Source organism: Chlamydotis macqueenii, chromosome 6 (genome assembly GCF_036417535.1).
Source record: "Chlamydotis macqueenii isolate bChlMac1 chromosome 6, bChlMac1.mat, whole genome shotgun sequence".
NCBI lineage: Eukaryota > Metazoa > Chordata > Aves > Otidiformes > Otididae > Chlamydotis > Chlamydotis macqueenii.
This window is the reverse complement of record NC_141561.1, coordinates 23,518,923-23,536,417: the sequence shown is the minus strand read 5'-3', so window position 1 is coordinate 23,536,417 and position 17,495 is coordinate 23,518,923. Positions and strand designations below refer to the sequence as shown.

General features: G+C 35.5%; 1 protein-coding gene across 4 annotated transcripts in view; it reads left to right on the top strand.

Annotated features, from left to right (window-relative positions):
- GPR155 (G protein-coupled receptor 155) overlaps positions 1-17,495 on the top strand; it is a 29,807-nt gene that overhangs the window by 2,290 nt on the left and 10,022 nt on the right. For all 4 annotated transcript variants that reach the window (XM_086751453.1, XM_086751454.1, XM_086751452.1 and 1 more), the window contains exons 2-10: positions 3,044-3,549; positions 8,680-9,079; positions 10,257-10,422; positions 11,547-11,702; positions 12,802-12,885; positions 14,191-14,311; positions 15,638-15,722; positions 15,803-15,893; positions 17,007-17,241. In XM_086751453.1, the coding sequence (XP_086607579.1) occupies positions 3,090-3,549; positions 8,680-9,079; positions 10,257-10,422; positions 11,547-11,702; positions 12,802-12,885; positions 14,191-14,311; positions 15,638-15,722; positions 15,803-15,893; positions 17,007-17,241 (1,798 nt within the window). In that variant the 5' untranslated portion in view covers positions 3,044-3,089. The remainder of the gene's footprint in view (positions 1-3,043; positions 3,550-8,679; positions 9,080-10,256; positions 10,423-11,546; positions 11,703-12,801; positions 12,886-14,190; positions 14,312-15,637; positions 15,723-15,802; positions 15,894-17,006; positions 17,242-17,495) is intronic.

Here is a 17,495-nt window from a genome sequence, read left to right as displayed (position 1 = left end):
AGGGACAACCACAAATCATATGTCCTATGGAGTCAAAGCTAAGTGCTTTCCTTTGGGACTGTGTTATGTTTAATTATTTTAATGTCCTTTGACTAGTTAATTTGTTACATCTACTATAAGAACAGATGAGTTTCTATGTAGAATATGTAAGGTTTTGGTTTTCCGTCAGATCAATATCTTTTATTTCATTAAGAACTGTGAATTTAAGACATTTTCGCTCATGTGAGATGCTAGTTTGAGTTAAGCTGCAGGTGTGATAAGGTTGTATGTTAGTTCTGCGATTAGTTATTACATAATCTCACAACAGTTATGTAAATGCATGTATCCTATAGAGCAAAAGGAGTTGAGAGATGTATGCACAGTGGTAAGCAGCGCGCTGTGTAGGAGTTTGCATTTCTGGAAAATACCACAGCTCTGCAATAGATGATCTGTGTTAAATGTGTATGTTTTGGGATGCGCGCATCTCTGGAGCTGAAGAGATGATTCACATGCAAAGCCCTCTGAGGAGTGCCAGTAGCAGCTTTACTGTGATGCAGTTTCTTTGAAACTTCTAGGGTTCACCAAAAATTTGGCCTGACTGATTTTGCAAGGCCACTTTTAATGAAGTTCAAGGTGAAGACAGCCTGAAGGAAGGCTGCAGGAATATTTGTGGCACTTTACAAAAGATGGTTGTAGGATGTGTAGGTGTATATCCGTGTCAGTTTTGATCTAGTGAGGGAGATAAAAGATTTAGCATGTGCTACTGACTGGTAGAACTACAGCGTCAGTCTTCTGCATATTTGTTTAAGTCCTGAATTATAAAATGGGGACAAGGGCACTTCTATATTTTGTAGCAATTTTATGAGGAGAAATAATAATTTTGATACAGAGACAAGAGGGGTGTTTAATTTAGGCACAATTTTTGTGGGCTTGTGTAGCTATATTCATTGACTCACCTGTGAAGGCTTTGTCTGTGCAAGCCAAAAGCCTGAATAGCTCAAACCACTTCTCAGGAGAGAAAGGGAGGAAGGAGGTGTTACAGTGGTAAAAATCCTTCCCACTATATAACTATACGTAGACTGCAGCTTTTGTGAGTTAGAGTATCAGAAAACAAATTTTGTCGTTAGTATTGACACAGTGGTAAAAGATACAGCCTTGGATACAAAAGCACAGAGGATGAGAAGGAATGGCAGAATTTAGGGATAGACACAGCCAAAATACACTTCTGCTACAGATCAAATGTTGCCTTTGGTTAAAAAAGCTTCACGTTTATCTTCTTGCTGAAAAAATACCTCAACGGAGCAGGGAGTAGGTTGAACACATTGCATTGCCAGAAGCTTTACCTGTATGCAGTGCTGCAACCTTGAAGAATTTGAGGTGAGGCTGTGCCAAAAATCTGCTTTTCACCTTGCAGCTAGTATAGAATGTGGCTGGCTTCTTTCAAGAATTCAGTGTTGGAAATCTGTCTGTAATCCTCTTTTGGACATTTTGCAAATCCTAACAACTTCCTTAAGTTTTGCTAGAAGAAATGGTTTGTTGTTGTTTTTTATTTATTTATTGCAAGTTTTTCCATCATTCTATGATTCTAATGCTTTGGGTCCAAATACACCTAGGTGAATGTATCATCTATAACATAAGAAAAATACGACCTTTAAAATAAGCCCTGCTTGGAGTGAGGCTCATTTTCCTTGAGAGAAGAGCCCAGCCAGGGCTACTGGACACAGATTTGGATGATGCAGCTGCTCAGTCCAGATAAATTACAACAGCATTGTAGGATTGCTTACTAAAAGCCTCAGGCATGAATAAAAGTCATGAGTCAAAGAGTTTATGCTACATGTGAACGTGTGTATGCTGGATGCCAGGGTGTGAAATAGAGCATACAAGATCTCACCTTTGCTCTGACTCGATTTACTTGTTTATTTAGCTGACTATTATCAGATCTCTGTTCCCTGAGGATAGAATACAAAGAGGCTGGGAAGACTTCTAAATCAGTCATTAATTTGCGTTAATCTAGCCATTATGCTGTACAAAACACTGCTTTGGGAACTGAGAATCTCAGCTTTGCCACGGATGGCTTATGGCAAATCAGTCTCCTTTTGCCTTAATTTACCCAATTTTGTAGAGAGAGAAGCTGTCTTTACTTCCTTTCCAGAGTACTTTAGGATTTAGTAATGTCAAAATTTTGTATGTAGAGTTAGCTGATGTTAGCACATGTGTCAGAGCTGTATCCCCAAACCTATATGTTTCTGGCAAGACCTGCAGTTGACCACTGAATGGTGGTGTCTGATGTGCTCTCTCTTCATCCAGTTTGCAGACTTCATATGTCTACTCACATCTAGAACCTGCTGTGTTATAGTCAACCCTTTCAAAGGGGATCGATGGTACCAAGTGAACATCAGGAGTCACAAGACTTATCTGTTGTACACAAATACTTAATTTAATGCATACTTAATGTCACTGTTACGGGCCTCAAGAATTGTATGTAGGCATATGGGTAAGCAATAGCATGATGAATTAGATCGTTGGCCATTGTGTCATATGTGGATCCCTTGCTAACTGGAAAGTGTGTCATTAGCACGTGATACTGAAACATTGGGAGAGGTCAAAGTTGCACAAAGCAATGTACAAGCTTGAAGGGTGATATGATGATTTGATCTCCGAATCTTTCTCAAGGGTAGAGAGGGCCTTGCCAAATATTTTTTTTGTGCTAGGGTGGAGAAGCTACAGTTCTTGGTCAAATTTATCTTCCTTGCCTGGAACACTTAGTTTTAGTATTTCAATGTTACCCTCAAATTTATTTGGGAATTTTTAGCATCTATCAATTGTCTTGTTGAATTGTATAGACTTGTGAGAAGATGATGTGTGAAGATTATGTGTGTATGGAATGATTTTTCAGCATTCTTCTTTCTAAGAGTTAGTTCTCTGTAGCTACTTATTACTTGTCTCATTATTTATTTGTAATAATTTGTAAGTGTAAAATCTTCTGTCAGCAAGCCTTATACTATAAATATTCACAAATACAGCTTTGGAAGTTAATAAAGAAATACTTTTGTGTCTTTTACAGATGAGATCATTTCAAGCTCTTTTTTTGGAAGAGGTGGTCAAAGGAAATGGATAACTATTCAGACTTCAATACAAAGAACCTCTCATCTTCAGCTAATATGTCTATTTCTTTGCCTGGACAAGTTGGACTCAATACCACTGGCGGTACTCCTTCTATGTCAATAAGCAGGCTTTTCCCAGCTCTGTTAGAATGCTTTGGAATAATTCTTTGTGGCTACATAGCTGGAAGAGCCAACATTATCACAGCAACTCAGGCCAGAGGATTGGGAAATTTTGTGTCCCGTTTTGCACTCCCAGCTCTACTGTTCAAAAACATGGTGGTACTTGACTTTTCTAATGTGAATTGGTCCTTCCTGTACAGTATTTTAGTTGCCAAAGCTGCTGTGTTTTTCTTAGTCTGCGTTTTAACATTGTTGGTAGCCAATCCTGAGAATAGATTTAGCAAAGCAGGTTTGTTCCCTATTTTTGCTACACAAAGCAATGACTTTGCACTGGGATATCCAATAGGTAAGTTGTTCCTTATGCTTTCTTCTTCAAAACTATTTTCCAGTGTTCTAGACATGGGTTTTTTTGCATAATTTGAAATTGACTTTTCAACTGAAGTTACGAGGTATCTAAGCCATTTCTCAAGTCACGTTTATTGACCTCAGACCATGTAAGGGAGGAAAACTGTCAGCTGGTATGAATGAGACGATTTAAAACAATCCAACTACTGATGTCTGTGTGATCTTGTAATATTAAAGTAAATCAGGTTTAAAAAAAAAAAGGGTTTAAAATATAATTTCAAAATTAGTATAAATTACCTTGCACTTACTGCAAGTTAAGAATGCCCTTATGGGAAATTGCCAGAGTTTCCCTCAAGACTAAAATCTCTGTCTTTGCAAAGTATGAGCCTGTACCCTCTGAAGTAGCTATAGCGGGTTTTTTACTAATTTGGCATTACCCCTGGGTTTAGCTCAAATATGACATCTAGCTGTAATGCTGGTGCCTATTGGTTGTGGGGTGTGTGGGAGAAACTTCAAATCTGTTCAGAAGAAACTTCTAATTTTTGTGCTACTTAACATAGTTTATGTAGCCAATCATGTTTTATCCCTTAATCTTCATTTTGTTGTGGCCAGTAGACATGAGTTAGGATATAGTCTTGGAAGAAGTCTGTCTTTTAAAAGCAAAATTGCTGCGTGATCTGTGGTAACTTACATTCACGTACGTCAAATCAGAATTTTGTGCAGCTATGGTGCAGTTCTTGGGATATGTAACTAACAACTAGTCCAGTGGAGCTAAAACCAAAAAACAGAGAGGCATTCAGAGTATAACTTGTATAGCTGTGTACTCTTACTCTTGTAAGCCTATATTCTGAATTCCAAGCAATATCAGTTATTAAAATTAATTTTATCTCAATCTGCAAGACTATTATGTTCTTTCCTTTTGTTAAGGAAGATTTTTTTTTCTTTTTCCTTTTTATAGGTTTTCCTAATAGTATGTTAGTATGCTTTTAGCCATACATACTATGATACTTAGGAAGCGATCTGGAGTTGTAGCAGTCTTCTCCCACCTGCTACTATCTCAATTGCAGTGCTTTTTCCCTATCTTGGAAGGCTCGTTTGTGCCAATATAGCTTTCAGTACTGCCTCTCCCCAGGCTGACCTGTGTGGCTGGAGGGGGAATGCACACTTCATGTTATCAGGATCTTTAAAATACAGCTTGAGTGGCAGGCATTTGAAGAGGACGCCTGGACTATGTTTTATTTGTTTGCTGCTCCCTGAAGAGAAAGTACTTTGTCTCTCTCAAATTCTCTTGAGATCACTCTTATCATCCAGACAAGGTTAAGAACAAAAAAAAAGCAAGTTTGTTCTAGCAAAGCAAAAAGCAAGAGATTTGATGACCGAGTTGAAAATACAGTTACAAAAGAGGAGGCCTAAACATGCAATTCCAGATTATTTGTAACAATGAATAGCACCATATTTCAGATTACTTAAGGACTTGGCAGTTTTATTCTCCTATTCTAGGGCAGCATACTCAGGAGAATCTTGAATCTTTCTTACTCTCTTCAAATTTGCTGGATATGTATAAAATACAGAAAAATGCAAACTTTTTCTTCCCTAGATTAAAATACCCTTTTCTCTCTGTTGCATCTTCTGAGATTTATTCCTCTTTGGAGAAAAATCAGAAGTATTTCGCAAATAAAGCTGTGAGGGTTACATATTTGTTTCTTGGATTAAAATGCCAATTAGAGTTTCTCTTTTTTTCTACTTTGAGGTTGTCTGAATGTATTTCCATTGTATCCTTATAGTTAAAATATTCTTTCTACTTTGAATTACTTTCTTGTCAGTTTGCCTTTTTCTTCAAGTATTTAATGATTTATAAAATATGATTCATATTTCTTCTATGTACAGTCTAGCCAAATTCGTTTAGTTCATAAAGAGCTTCACTGGAATCCTTAACACAACAGTAATGCTGTAGGCATTTAAGGGTTGTTAATTTCAGAGCTGTTTATTTCCTTTCCCACCTCAAACTTTCACCAGTGTTTAGTTCATGCTGTCAGGTGTGCAAACGTTTTACTGTCAGTGGCTTCTTCTCTGAAGTGTTTGCAGGACTAGGCAACAAAGAGTGCCTTGCTTATTTTTTTATGTATGATGATGGCTAGTGTTTTGAGCAAAACCTGATCTTCTAATGGAAATATGTTTTTAAAGTCTTGATGAATCTGAGTATTATACTAGCACTATTTAAAAAGGCAGTTTGAACTCTTAAATAGATAAATAACATCTTGAGTTTTCATCCCATGTAATTATTTTTTTTTCTTTAATAACCACTGTGCTATTTTTTGCTGTTGAGCAGAGATTTGCACATAGGAAAATTAAAATACAGATTAAATTTTCAAAAATCACTACTCTGTTTTTCTCTAATCATTGTTATGACATGTTTACTTTTAAACATGTGACGTTGGGTCAAGTGAAAAACAACTGGTACAGATGTTTGCTAGCAGACCCCCCGACATAAATAGAATTACTGTGATAGAAAGCTTTGTCTGGTTTTTATTACTAGGTGAGATGATACAACTCTGACAGAACAGCTTCATCTACTCTCTGGTACTGTATTGTTAAAGCACAGGTGTAGCGGAAGTGTTGTGTGGATGATGGCTCAGTTACCATGAATTTAATGGTTCTAATTGTGTAAAGCATGAATAACTAATGTGGATTTTATATGTAATTTGAGCAGCTGGATGTAGAAATTTGATTTTTTTTTTTTTTTTTAGAAAAAGAGTATTAAAATATATTTAATTTCAGGTTTTTGTTATGATCAGCAAGTAAGCACCTTGATTTAAATAAAAAGAAAATTTTTCATTGGACATATAAGTTGTGGATTATTTTCACTATCTTGATGATCCTTGAAAGCGATTTCTTTTTTTTTTTTTTTTCCCCCCCCCCACTGACTCAGCAATCTTCACTTTATGCTACCCAGAAAAATGCAATGTGACTTCATATATCACTTAAATTACTTATAGAGCTTAATTTTTGTACTAGGTATATAGTTTTACTTTGCCAAAAAACAATGATTTATTACATTTTTTCACTCAGACATATTTACATGTGACTTTTATCGAGTTGCGTTTGATTGAAATGGGCATTCTGTATAAAGCAGCAGAAAAGTATCACTCTAAGGTTTGAGGTTTTAGAAGATTTTTACTTACGTAAGAAGTATCCAGCATGTTTCAAGTGGTTTTATTTATTAGAATGTAGTTAATGTTTAAAATTGACTTGTTAAATGCAGTAATTAACCACAAACTAGGTAGTTCTGTTAAGCAGTTTATTCAGGATTTTAGGACAGGTAGCTCTTGTATACATACCTTAATCGTGGCTTGTAAGAGGTAGAGCACCTTTAGTGCTTTTTTCTTTTATATTGGAAATAAACTAGTTGAGAATGTCAGTTTATTCAATCTAAAGAGGAGGCTTTTTAAAGTAAATGTTCATTTAGCACTTTGTGGATCTGTTATTCCAGGTGCTTAACTAATATGAAGGTAAAAATCTTTTGGATTTTGAAGCACATAGTCAAGAGGGAAAACTATTTTAGAAAAAGAACAAGCTTAGTATATGGGGAGGTGGAAATTCCTGCAATAGTTGGCTGCTTAGTGATCTTAACTTAGCAGTCTTAAAGTACTAAATAAAGTTTATCCCGTAGAAAGGTCCAGTAGATGTATTTATGCGGTAGTGCTTTTTTTTTTTTTTAATATTGTTTGAGGTACAAACAGAATTGCACTTGCGTATTAAGATACTTCTGCCTGGGGAAGAATGTGTTTCTCTCTAACTTGGAAAAACTACAGTGAAAAGCATCACTTTGCATATTTTGAAATTTATTGAAAATAATAACCATGATAAGGCAGGTAAAAGATAAATGTTATCTTTCCAAAAACGTTTGGAAAACTAACAAGGCATTCTTACACAGATAAACTCTGGATTGTTAACCAGATAAACAGCAATCTTGGTAGATTTAATTCATCATTTTATACAATATAGGAAATACAACAGTATAGACCTAGACTTTTTTAAATGGAGTAATTTCACTTGAACTCTTTGTTTATAAAACACATTTAAAATGCAAACATGAGGAAGTGATGGCAATTTAAATGTTATTTTATTGCTTATGTGAGGAGGTGCTTTGTATGCATCTTTTCTCCTTTTCCTTTTCTACTTTTCAATATGAAGTCATGAAATTATGATAGGGAGACCAGAAACATCTGCATTCTGCAGGATTCAAGACCTTGCAGATTTACAGGTTACTTTCCTGCCTCTAATATAGTATATTACAATGAAAAGAAAACAAAATACTACTTCAAAAATACTATGGGGTTTTTTGGTTGTTTGGTTTTTTTTTTTTAGTTCACCCTAAAATAGAATCTTGTATATCTTTCCAGAGTATTTTCATGATTTTTGAAGTGCTGTTGGCACGAACTTGAAATAAGAAGCCAGTTCTACCTTGACTCGGAAGTGTGTAGTAGCAATGAAAGCAAACGCTCATGATTTAAAGTTCCACGAGGGACCGGAACTACAATGATAACTCTTATCCTGAGTAGTTGCAGAAAATGAACTAATAATTATGTGCTAATGTATTTTTTACTTGGTTGTTGCTTTGCTGTGTTGTACATCATCAGTTACACCTGGTTTTACCCACTGGAAACCAGTTAAATTCCAGAGATATGAGACTCCTCTAAGACGAGAAGCAACTTGTGTCCTGCAGAGGTGCATGTGATTCCCCATGACTCCCGTGTTTCTGAGGAGGAAAAGCAATTCTGCAAAAACCCAATGTTTTTCAGCATTTGGGATGACTCAAAGAATGTGTGGGATTGCTATATTATTTTCTTTTTTTTTCTGTAAATGTTGAATATTCATAGAACAATTAAGTAGCGTTGGATGGTTAATCTTTGATCTTTAATGTGTTCATTAGACTACTGTGGCCTAATGGTGACTGGATGTACTTCTTTTACTACATCATCTCGTATCGATTGTAAATGCAGTTACCTCTGAAGGATAATGAAAAAAAAAAATTCACTAGTTTTCAGAGAACAAAACTTAATTTCAATATTAATGTATTTTTTTTTACTGAAATGTTATCACTCATCGCTTTTCATTTCCTGTCTTCTAGTTGAAGCTTTATATCAAACCACTTACCCAGAATATCTCCAGTACATTTACCTAGTGGCTCCAATATCTCTTATGATGCTAAACCCTCTTGGGTTTATCTTCTGTGAAATCCAGAAGTGGAGGGATAATCGCACTGTGTCACACAGCAAAATCAAAATAGTGGGCCTAGCACTCCTTCGAGTTTTGCAGAACCCAATTGTATTCATGGTCTTCATAGGAATTGCTTCAAACTTTATTCTTGGCCAGAAAATTCCTGCATACCTTGAAAACTTCCTTGATGGACTGGGCAGTTCATTTTCTGGCTCTGCACTTTTTTACCTTGGACTAACTATGATGGGACAAACAAAAAAACTGACAAAGGGTATGTTTGTTGCACTGATCCTTCTCATCACAGCTAAACTGTAAGTTTGATTTTTGTACTTTTTGTAATTTTGTTCTCTAGATATTTTAAGCTCTGAGTATGCTGGTCAGATGGTTTTTTTTCTCTCAAAAACATAGGGATAGTATGTTTCACTTCTAGTATTTTGGGTGAGGGCTTCCTAAACTCTGATAGCATACAACTGTTAACTTTTAAAAGAAATTTTGCACACCAGGAATCTGTTGTCAGGCTCTGCAGAGAAAAAAATTCAAGGCTGCTGTGGCTTCACAGACTGCCCACAGGCCATCTGTCATGAATTGGATGTAAGGGGGATTACTAGCTTAAAGTAAAATTTACTAGTTAAATAGTTAGACAAGAGTGAATTTAAGTATTGTTTAATTAGTATTTGTATTTTCTTGGGATTACACTGTGTCTCTGAATTAATTGGTTTTCCTTGCTTTGTCTATACATCTTTGAAATTACTGTATTGCAAGAGCTTAAAAATGATTGCTTTACACTCTTAAACTCTCTGACTTTTAAGTATGAATAAGTGACAGTTTCTCTTTAGAACTTCTGCCATAATTATCTTCCCTTGAATATATCTCAGTTACTGGTGAACTAAATATTTTATTTGCTACCAAGCTACAATAAACGTAATAGAGCAATTGTTTGGTGGCTAAGTTTATACTGTAAAATTTGAAAGTGCATTTGAGTATAATTAACTAGCAAACAAAGACCTGGTCTGTAAACCAGTTCAATGAGAAATTCTGTAAGAATGTCAAGCCCTTTGCCTTTCAGACAGCTTGCAGAAAGGTGGTCTAAGTTTCAAAGCTGCTGACTGCTTATAGCTACTATTACTTTAGCAGTTGAAAAATGAGGAGAAACTTTCTAAATCTGAGGTTTATACAAAGAATGTGTCTGCACAATCAGAGAATGGGCTTATAGCTCAGTTTGTTGTCATTTTGCTTTGTGTGTTGTTGTTTTGTTGGTTGTTTTTTTTTTTTGGTTTAACTTGTGACACAAAAATTTTAAGCCGTGGGTAAATGTCATGGTATTAGTAAAGACAATCATTCAAAGTGATGTCAGTATTTTGCTTTTCATAAATAGTATTCAAACAAGCCTTAAATTTCCTTTTGGTTTGTTTTCTGAGTAAAGAAGAGTCTATTGCTATAGTTCGAGTATGATATTTTTTTAATTACTTTTTTTCCCTCTCTTTTCAGACTTTTGATGCCATTTCTCTGTAGAGAAATGGTGGAACTCTTGGACAAAAGTGACAACGTAGTCAACCACACCAGTTTATCAAACTATGCATTTCTTTATGGAGTTTTTCCAGCAGCACCTGGTGTCGCAATATTTGCAAGTCAATTTAATATGGAAGTAGGAATTGTATGTAGTTAGCTTTTTCCAAACACGTACTAACTTTGAGCTTAACTTCCTTGATGAAATACATAAATAAATACGTAGGCTTGATGAATTTGCTTTTCTGTAGTATAGGCTCCTTAGATTTACTTGTATTTCCTAGATCTGAAATATAAATTGTATTTCAGATTATTAATTAAACAAAGTACTCTTTCCGGGTGTCTCAAGTGTCTTGATACTACATGTTCATAAATAAGTCATTATACTTTTCTTATTCATGACTCTAGTAGGAAGAACTAGGATGACTTTAAAATATAAAGAACTTGTATCTTTGTTGGGGTTTTTTTTTTTTTTTTTCAAAGACTTTATCTTTGAACTAGTGTTTTTGTAGGAAAAAAACGGAAGTTATATTACTGATTTCAGTAAGAACAATGTTAGCTTAATGCTGAAAACTTATGAATGAATTTGTGCTTTAACTGATGCTGTTGTATTGCTTTTGAGTTAAAACTTGCAATAGAAATCCAACTTTTTTTTAATAGTAACGGGGGGGCACTATTCTATTTAAAAAATAGAATTTTGTGCCCAGCAAACTCAGGAAATCTCTTTAAAACAGAGATCTGTAATATTTGTAGTATGAGTAACAATTAATACTTGTATCACTGGGCAATCTTGAAAACAGAAAGACAATGAGAAGCCAAAATAGAAATGACTTGAAAGTAAATATATGTGGCTTCTTCTCATTAGTTGGTGCTTATTAGTATTTGCATAACTACATGTTTTCTTATTTATTTACGATGTGAATCTTTGCATCCAAAAGTAAATTATGACATTGTAAATCCACCCCTAGCTGTAGTCATTAGTATATTTTACACACATGAAAAAGTTCTGTAAGAATTCGTAGTAGCGAACTCTCTATTCCTACTCTTTCAGAAGCTTGTTAAAATTTTTAGTTTAACTGTGTGTGTAAAGTGGATACTTTCTGACTCAAATTCTAAATGATTTGTTAAAGAAACAACTCTGTGATTTGTTGAAGGTCTATGTATGTTTAATTCAAAGGTACGATTTTGCCAGTGGTTGTATTCCTGAAAGCAGATTATTTAACTTGAGATCTGATTCACTCTGTTCTTGTTTCTGTTTGACTCTTTTTGCAGATTACCTCGGGCATGGTGATAAGCACTTTTGTGTCTGCACCTATTATGTATGTTTCTGCATGGCTGTTGACTATTCCATCTATGGACCCCAACCCACTAGCATCTGCACTCCAGAATGTTAGCTTTGACATAAGTATCGTCAGCCTTGTTTCTCTGGTAGGTGTTGATGAAATGAAATGCAAAAGCACACTGTCATGTCATGGTAGCATTAGTACATAAGCAGTAAATCACGTCATGGTAAGACGAGACTTGCGTTTCCTCGTTGTATCGTGTTGCAGAAAGATGAGGTAGGAGTTAAAAGTCTTGATTTAGCAGTGGGTCAGCTGGGAAGCTGCACTATAGAGAAAGACGGGTAAGTGAATTAGAGCAGTAGTGCAGGGTTTAAGAGTTTGTCCTTTTCTGGGCTTTTTTTTTTTTTTTTTTTTTTTTTTTTTTTTTAAATAACAGGATATAGGGGAATAACAATACTAGCTTACACCACAGGGAAGAATTACATGAAGCCATGTGAGGTGCTTGGATATCACAGTAATGGAGGCTGTGTACAAACTTCAGCTCCAGAAACATCAATGAATATTTATTTAATAAAATACTAATGGATATTGATGAAAATGTTTAACTTGAAAGTTTTAATTTAGCTTTATCAAATTCCTTTCCTAGAAACTCTAGGTGCACAGTTCTTAAAAAGTGGGTTAATAATCCAGAAGTCCAATGTGAATTGTGTTTTAGCTTTATAGGCACTACAGATAATGTGTTTTATTTTGTTTGCTTTTTTAAAATAAAAACATTCATGTTGGAGGGAGTTGGAATTTTCTTAAATTGTTGTCTCAGTGGAGTCTTCTTGTCTTGAAACTGTGCCTCAAGGGAAGCCACAAGTGAACGCTGCCTCTTGCTGTCACGGATAATTTTGGGAGATTCAGGGGAGGCAGGAGGAATTTTAAATTCTAAATTGCTGGACTACTCTGTGGTCGTTTAGGTCCTGAGGAACAACCAGGCTTCTGTGCACTAGAGGCAAGTTCTTGGTGCTTTCTGGAAATATTTCACCATCATAAGAGCACAAAGATGCCTTGGTTTTTCTGGTCATAGTTGCATGCTGACTGGCACCAGACGGTGTAGAGCTGACTACAGTAGTCATCTCGCTAATAAACTTTTCAAGATTTATTGTATATTTAATTTCACTGTAGTCAGTCAGAATACTCATCTTGTTCATTTGGGTTTTGTTTTGCTCTTAAATTCAATTTTTTCTTCTGTGTTACAGATCTGGTCTCTTATTGTTGTTCTTCTGAGTAAGAAATACAAACAACTTCCTCATATGATTACAACAAATCTACTTGTTGCTCAGGTCAGTAGTAAGAAGAATGCTGTTGTATGAGTTTCAGTTTTTTAAGAGTCTTACTTGTAACATTTTTACAAGTTTGGTTTCTACAGTGATGTCTTTGTAGCAATCTGTGGAGTGCAGGGAAATCTAATATGCAACTTGTCTAAATAATTTCTGTGCCTTAAAATACACCCTTGAAAATGGTAGTTGATGCTGGTAGTATGGTTCTTAGACAGCACTATAAGTAATCAGAATGGCGAGTGGCTTCTGAAATATATTTTTAGTTACTGTTGAGTGCATTTCTGTATCAGTTTATGCCAATCTGAAGTCAGCAATGCTGGGATTATCAGCAGTGTGTGTTTGACTCTGTGGTTACCTGAGTCAAGGAGCTAAATAGAAAACTAATCCCCATGCTGGTTTAGCTTCCTGAAGTCACTCACTGATGGATTTGACGGGTGCCGGTGCTGATGCAAGGAAGGGACGTGGGAATACCTGGCGGTTGGCTAGGGAAGGGCAAAGCCAAATAGCTCTGGATTAATTTTAATTGTTATTTAAACTGAGAGAAAACTACAAAGTATGTTTCCTTCTTCCCTTGAAGTCAACTGCACAACTGCTGTTAAATTCAGTGAGAGCAGCCTGTGCTTGTAATATATCTGTGTGGTAGTGCTTTCTGAAGTGTTCTGTAGTTTTTTTAAAAAAATTGTATACATATAGTAAACTCTCTGAGGTCTGATGGAGTCACATTTGAAAAAAATAATGTGTGAGAGTTGCAGGTGCTTCTTGTCTATAACAGAAAAGTAGGTTTCATCTTTAAAAAAATTGAACTATTGTATTACTGTTTACATAGTATTTCAGCATAGCTTTTCAGATTCCTTCAGTACTAGAACTGTCATATATGCATTGTCACTAGGTGAAAACTTGTATAATTCTTGGTTGAACAAACATCTGTTGACCTCAGCTTCATGTCCGAATCATTTCAGATAAATTCTTTGTACTTTAAAAAGTTTTACATTTTACTTATTATAGGGTATATATAGGTTATATATTGTTTCTGGCTTGCTTTACTCCCAGTTTGTCTGAGCTATGTAATTGGTGTCAAAAAAACCTCTGCTGAGAATAGGGTACTGTAGTCATTGACATAACTGTGGTATAGAATTTACTGCTGCACTGCTTTACTGCTATGAGAACTACCCAATTCATAAAATCACACTCCAGTGAATCTGGGGGTGGAGTTTCAAAGCTTATTGTAGCTATATTACACTATGTTCAGTATTTTTTTGTCATCCTGCATTCCTAATTTAAATAATGGCATCTTATCTTTCTTTGCAGCTTATTGCTTGCATTGGAATGGTGGTATGGAATTTCATTGTTAAAGAGAAAGACATCACCATGCAGATTCTAGTATTTATATTCCTCTACAGCTCACTTTATAGCACCTACCTGTGGACAGGTATGATTTTTCTAGACAGAACCTAGGTACTGTAATAAAAGATTAATGTACTGAAATAATTGTACTATATTCTTCAGAGTAATTGTCCCTTTCACTTGTGTGTAATTCTACAAATATACATACTTGTAAGCTGTGCCAAGCTGCAGCACTAGCAACACAGAGCTCAACGTCAGGCACTTCTTCTGCTATTGGAAACTTATAGGTAGGCACATCTTGTTTGTCTTTGCTAGGTACAGCAGCCTTGTTAGCTTGTATCAAAAGACAAGAACCTGCTTTCAAGGCAGAAGCAATTACAAATGGAGTGAATGCAGTGGGTTGCCCTTCAGCTAGTCAAAATCTTATTGGCAATTTTTGATTAATGCAGAGTTTAAGATTTTAATTATTCAACATTAAGTAGATTTTAAAACTTTGTGCCTCAAAAAGTAGGAAATACAGAATGAAGGGAAATACCAAAGTAGCTGTAACATTTCTTTCTCCTGGCAATTGTAATTTCTGAAAATGTGTTTGTTCTGCAGGTGTAGATGATTAATGAAGGGATTACTTGAAATAGGCAGAATTGAAAGATGCATCAAGAAGCCTGGAAAACCTTACTTGTATGATTAAAAAAGAGACTTTGGGTATTCAGGCAATTTTTTTATACCATTCTTAAGTCTAGAAGTCTATGGGTTTAATTCCTGTAGTGTTTTTGTGGAGTAAGTTGTATTTGTGTTTAGCTGAAATGGGTGGCTCGTGATTAGTATAGCCTAACATAAGTACTAGCTTTGCTTCAGCATGAGGAATGCTGCTGAGCTTCTGAGTTGTGACTAGAATAGGCAGTTCCAGAAGATACTCCTATATATAGTTGTATATGTAAAAATATGTAAAACTTTTTTGCTAAATTTATCATTAACTTTATAAAGGACGAGTCAGTTTTTAAAGAAATGTTATAACACAATACAGCTTTATTTGTTGGTTACTTACTATAGAGTGTCAGTCTAGAACAACTGTTGTTGATACCTTAAGAAATTAGTTACTCGTGTCTTAAATGTTCTTATGACATCTTTTATACGCTTGTAAACCTTTCTAAGCATTTAGAAGTGGGTGTTTAATATAAAATGTCCTGTAATTTTTTCAATGTTTCATTATTAATACGATTTTTAAAGTTAATAGGTGTTCCTATTTTACTTTCTCCAGAATACAACTAGAAAAACAATTTTGCACTATCTGAAGGTCTGAGAAGAATATCTTAGTTATTGAGCGGGTCACATCATAGAGTTTCTAGACTCTATTTATCAGTTCTCTTTTGAATAATAAACAAGGCATTTATTTTGGTTTTTTTTTCAATAGGTTTTCTATCTTTGTCTTTGTTTCTGTTGAGGAAGAGAGAAACAGTAAAGATTCCCATTGGGTTTATTATCATAGCTGGATGGGGGTAAGTTAATTCAGCTGTTTCCCTGTAGAATTAGCAGGAGAATGCTAAATATGTTACTTGTTTGTATTTTGCTCTTTCAGAGTCCCAGCACTTGTGGTGGGAATCTTACTAATTGTTGGTGAACGTAACAACGCTAGTATTGATTCTGCCTTTTTCTATGGAAAATACCAGGTATGAATATATTCTGTCCTCATTTCAGACTTCTGTCATGTCCAATATGTTATTGAGAACACATGTTCTCTATTTGCTTCTTATGTAAGTAGCTTTCAGTCAAAGTACAGGCTACCATAATATCTATACTATCATTATAGAGTGCTTATAGATTGATACAAAAATGTATTTCTGTAACGAACCATTAGGAAAACTTGTTTGAACAAGGACCTTCACATTTAGGCAGGTATGACTAAGAAAAAAGAGGGAGTAGGCTTCCCAAAGAAAAGGCTTAGGAATGGTAATGAATTGCAGAGCCCTTTTCCTTGTGACTAATTTGTAGTCTCGCTTGATTATTATCTGAAGTTGTTGCCACCCAATAGCTAATTAATGGCTTTTCGTCTGTAATAGATAGGATCTACATTGCATATGTAGCAGTAACTGCTTGCAATGTGGGAGACTCCTCTGCACAGTCATGGGTTGGAAGTCCCTGAGCCTGAACTACTGTTTTACCAATAAATAGTTCCTCTTATCAGAGGATGTGAGGTGCACTAGCATAGATGTTTGTCGTGTTTTCCCTATCTCTTTCTTATGGATAGAGAGGCTACGAGTCTTTCAGGGTTGTCCATATGGCACTTTCCCAAGTACTAAAATAGCTTCACAGTGAACTCTGGGTATCAGTGGCAGATGACTAGAAGGAAAGGTTAATTAATGGGATGCTCTTCACTGGAGAAAGCATGGAAATTAAAGCTGTGCTAGAGGATGACAAGAGCACATTCCTTTTTGGAATTAAAGGGTACCTGAACAGAACTTTAACTGGAGCACTAGTGATCCTGAGGGGAAGATGATGACAAGGGTATGTTTTTGGATTGCATGGGAAATAGGCATCCCCCTTAAACAAAACAAACAAAAAAAGAACCAAAAACAAAAGAAAAAGAGCTATGTTACTCAGGAGTCTTGTGTACTGATGGCTCCTTCTATACCACAAGATGCAAAAGCAGTAAACAAAGAAAACTTGGTCTTATTCAGATGCATTTGTTAGTATATTTAGAAAAGTACAGAAGTTAGAAAGACAGATATATGCAACTATTTTTATTTTGTATTTAAGTGTATTTTCTTTGCTCTCTTTAACAGATAATTGCCACAGCAGTGATCCTGTTCATCAGTATGTTGATGTCGGGTATCTCACTTATGTGCATGAACAGAAATAGACAAGAGTCAAGCTATGAGATATTGAACCCATATTCACCACGTAGCCAGGTGGAGGAGGTTGAGGGGAATCAAGTTTCAGCCACTGTGCCTGAGCCTTCTGCAGGGTCTTCTGCACAGCCATCTCGAGGATCTTCTGCACAGCCATCTGCAGAAAAAGGTAGGGGAGATAGATTTGTAAAAGAATAAATGGCTCAGGATACAATAAAATAATGTTTGAAATTTAATTCTGACCTGGGAAGGACGGTTGTTTACACTTTCAATTGTAACACTAGGACAGAAGGAAATCTAGATATAAATGCCCAAGGATTTAGATTTATATTTCTAAGGAAAGTTTGATGGTTATCACTGTAAGGGTGGAGGAAGTGGACTGGAAAAAAAGTACGTATGGTTTTTGTAAGTAGTATTATCTTG